Source organism: Priapulus caudatus, unplaced genomic scaffold (genome assembly GCF_000485595.1).
Source record: "Priapulus caudatus unplaced genomic scaffold, Priapulus_caudatus-5.0.1 Scaffold1252, whole genome shotgun sequence".
Taxonomy (NCBI): Eukaryota; Metazoa; Priapulida; class Priapulimorpha; order Priapulimorphida; family Priapulidae; genus Priapulus; species Priapulus caudatus.
In genome coordinates, this window is record NW_014578313.1 from 12,550 (window position 1) to 15,140 (window position 2,591).

A 2,591-nucleotide genomic window follows, 5' to 3' on the forward strand; every position below is an offset into this window, starting at 1 on the left:
GGGAGGCTGGAGGAGCCAAGCCTACGCTGCGTAGAGCTGGTCCACGAGGAGATGCAGAGAATCATACAGCACTGCGGCACGCAGGTACAGGGGGAGAGGGAGGAGAGAAGGAGGATGGGGAGAGAGGAGGAGGGGGAGGCTGGAGGAGCCGAGCCTACGCTGCGTAGAGCTGGTCCACGAGGAGATGCAGAGAATCATACAGCACTGCGGCACGCAGGTACAGGGGGAGAAGGAGGATGGGGAGAGGGGGAGAGAAGGAGGGGGAAGGGGCAGATAGCTTGTCTACGAGGATATGCAGAGAATCATACAGCACTGCGGCACGCAGGTACGGGGGAGAGGGGCAGGAGAGAAGGAGGGGTAGGAGAAGTGAAGAGGAGAGGGAGGGGGCGAGAAGGAGGGAAAGGTGGATAGCTGGTGCACGAGGAGATGCAGAGAATCATACAACACTGCGGCACGCAGGTACGCGGGGAGGGGAGAGAAGGAGGGGTAGGAGGGGTAGGAGAAGTAAAGAGGAGAGGGAGGGGGAGAAGGTGGATTGCTGGTGCATGAGGAGATGCAGAGAATCATACAACACTGCGGCACGCAGGTACAGGGGAGGGGGAGGAGAGAAGGAGGGGTAGGAGAAGTAAAGAGGAGAGAGAGGGGGCGAGAAGGAGGGAGAGGGGGCAGATAGCTTGTCCACAAGAAGATGCAGAGAATCATACAGCACTGCGGCACACAGGTATCGTCTACCCACGCCGCCATGATACGGGGGGAGTGGCAGGTGGAGAGGATGGGGAGAGGGCATGCATATTACAGTGATGCCAACCACTACGATTTATCCGTATTTTATACGAATTTCTATTCCTTTTGCACCACTATGACCAGCTTGTATCAAACTACGAATTTCACTGTGATCGGAAATTATTTTTTGTTGTTAATTATTGTCATTTTTTGTCAATTTATTGTCAGTTTTGACCCTCAGAATGCAGGGAATTGCATCTCAGAATCAAAAATTTTTTCGGGGGGCATGCCGGACCCCCCTAGCAAACTCAAGTTAATACATGACCCTCAAACTACGAATTTGATGGCCAGAAACTACAGATTGCTTCAAATATGTGTTGGCATCTCTGATATTAAGGGGGCTGGGGCTGCATAGCTCACCCGAGGGCACCGACATATCTCACTGGGGGTGTCTGCGTTGCACGAGTCCTGCGTTGATGACGTTTCACGTTCGACGTGTTTCTTGCAGCAAGAGATGCTGAGGTTTCCGAAGCTGCACGAGAGGATCGTCGACGTGGTAACGGCAGTGGTTTGTCCATTAAGTGTCACCTATACAGTGAAACCACCTCTACAAAACAGGCACCAATCTATAAACGACAATTAGCGTTTTTCTCGAGCGACCCGTATACACAGTGACCCGCGCCGCGTTCTCTTGTCATAGCTTCCGGTCGGCGACCAGCCGGCAGACATCGAGCTGCAGATCCGGGAGATGGTGATGCAGTACACGTGCAATCCAAACTCCATCATCCTCGCAGTCACGGCCGCCAACACGGACATGGCGACGTCGGAAGCCATCAAGCTAGCGAAGCAGGTCGACCCGGACGGTACGCCGGATTCCCCACTTCTCTCCTCCTTCCCCTCCTCACCCCTCCCCCTCCGGGCGCGCGCAAGGCGAGGGGACGGCGTCTGGGGTTCGGGGAGTTGGACGTGGGGTCAGGGGAGTTGTGGTTAGGGTTAGGGTTGCTGGTTGGGGTTATGGTGGGAACTATGGTTGGGGTTAGGGTAGCTAATTATGGTTGGGGATGGGGAAGCTAGTATGGGTAGGATTAGGATTAGTAATAAGATTTAGGAATTGTGGTTATGGTTAGGAATTAGGATTAGGGTTAGGAATAGTGGCTAGGATTATGAATTAGGATTAGGGTTAAGAATTATAGTTAGGGTTAGGAATTAGGGTAAGGGCTAGGAATTATAGTTACGATTAGTAATGATAGTTAGGATTATTAATTAGGAATCATGATTAGAATCAGGCGTGTGCTCATGGTAACGATCATCGGGGGGGAAGTCTCTATCGTCTCGCTATCTCTCTCACGCTCTCGCTCTCTCTCTGCCGCACATAGGTCCAGTGTTGAATTGATGTTAAAGTGTACCTTACCCACTTCACTTGTACAGAATGTACTGACGTTTTTTTTTTATATAAATTTTTCCTTCATGACGTTGTGTAGGGAGCTGTTTTGTACTGTATCACTCAGCAATTTTATTATTTTAACTGCTCAACACTATTGCATTTATCAGATTTTTTCTCCATGAAAAAGCCTGTCTTCAGTACATGTTTTTGTATTTGAATTACATGCAATAAAGATTTAATAATAATAATTATAATAAGGTCGCCGGACGCTGGCCGTCATCACCAAGCTGGACCTGATGGACGCCGGCACGGATGCGATGGACGTGCTACTGGGCAAGGTCATCCCGGTCAAGCTGGGCATCATTGGCATCGTCAACCGCTCGCAGCTAGACATCAACAACAAGAAGGTAACGCCGCCCGGGGGGGGGGACACCCTCTTTTCTCTTCCGTAAATCCCCTGGGTGAGAGTGGACCAAAGATACCA

At 51.0% G+C, this 2,591-nt stretch overlaps 1 protein-coding gene across 1 annotated transcript in view; it reads left to right on the forward strand.

The window, feature by feature from the left end:
* The window catches only part of LOC106815977 (dynamin-1-like protein), a 23,270-nt gene that overhangs the window by 7,817 nt on the left and 12,862 nt on the right, over positions 1-2,591 (forward strand). The window contains exons 5-6 of the mRNA XM_014820512.1: positions 1,424-1,586; positions 2,366-2,514. Coding sequence (XP_014675998.1) covers positions 1,424-1,586; positions 2,366-2,514 — 312 coding nt within the window. The remainder of the gene's footprint in view (positions 1-1,423; positions 1,587-2,365; positions 2,515-2,591) is intronic.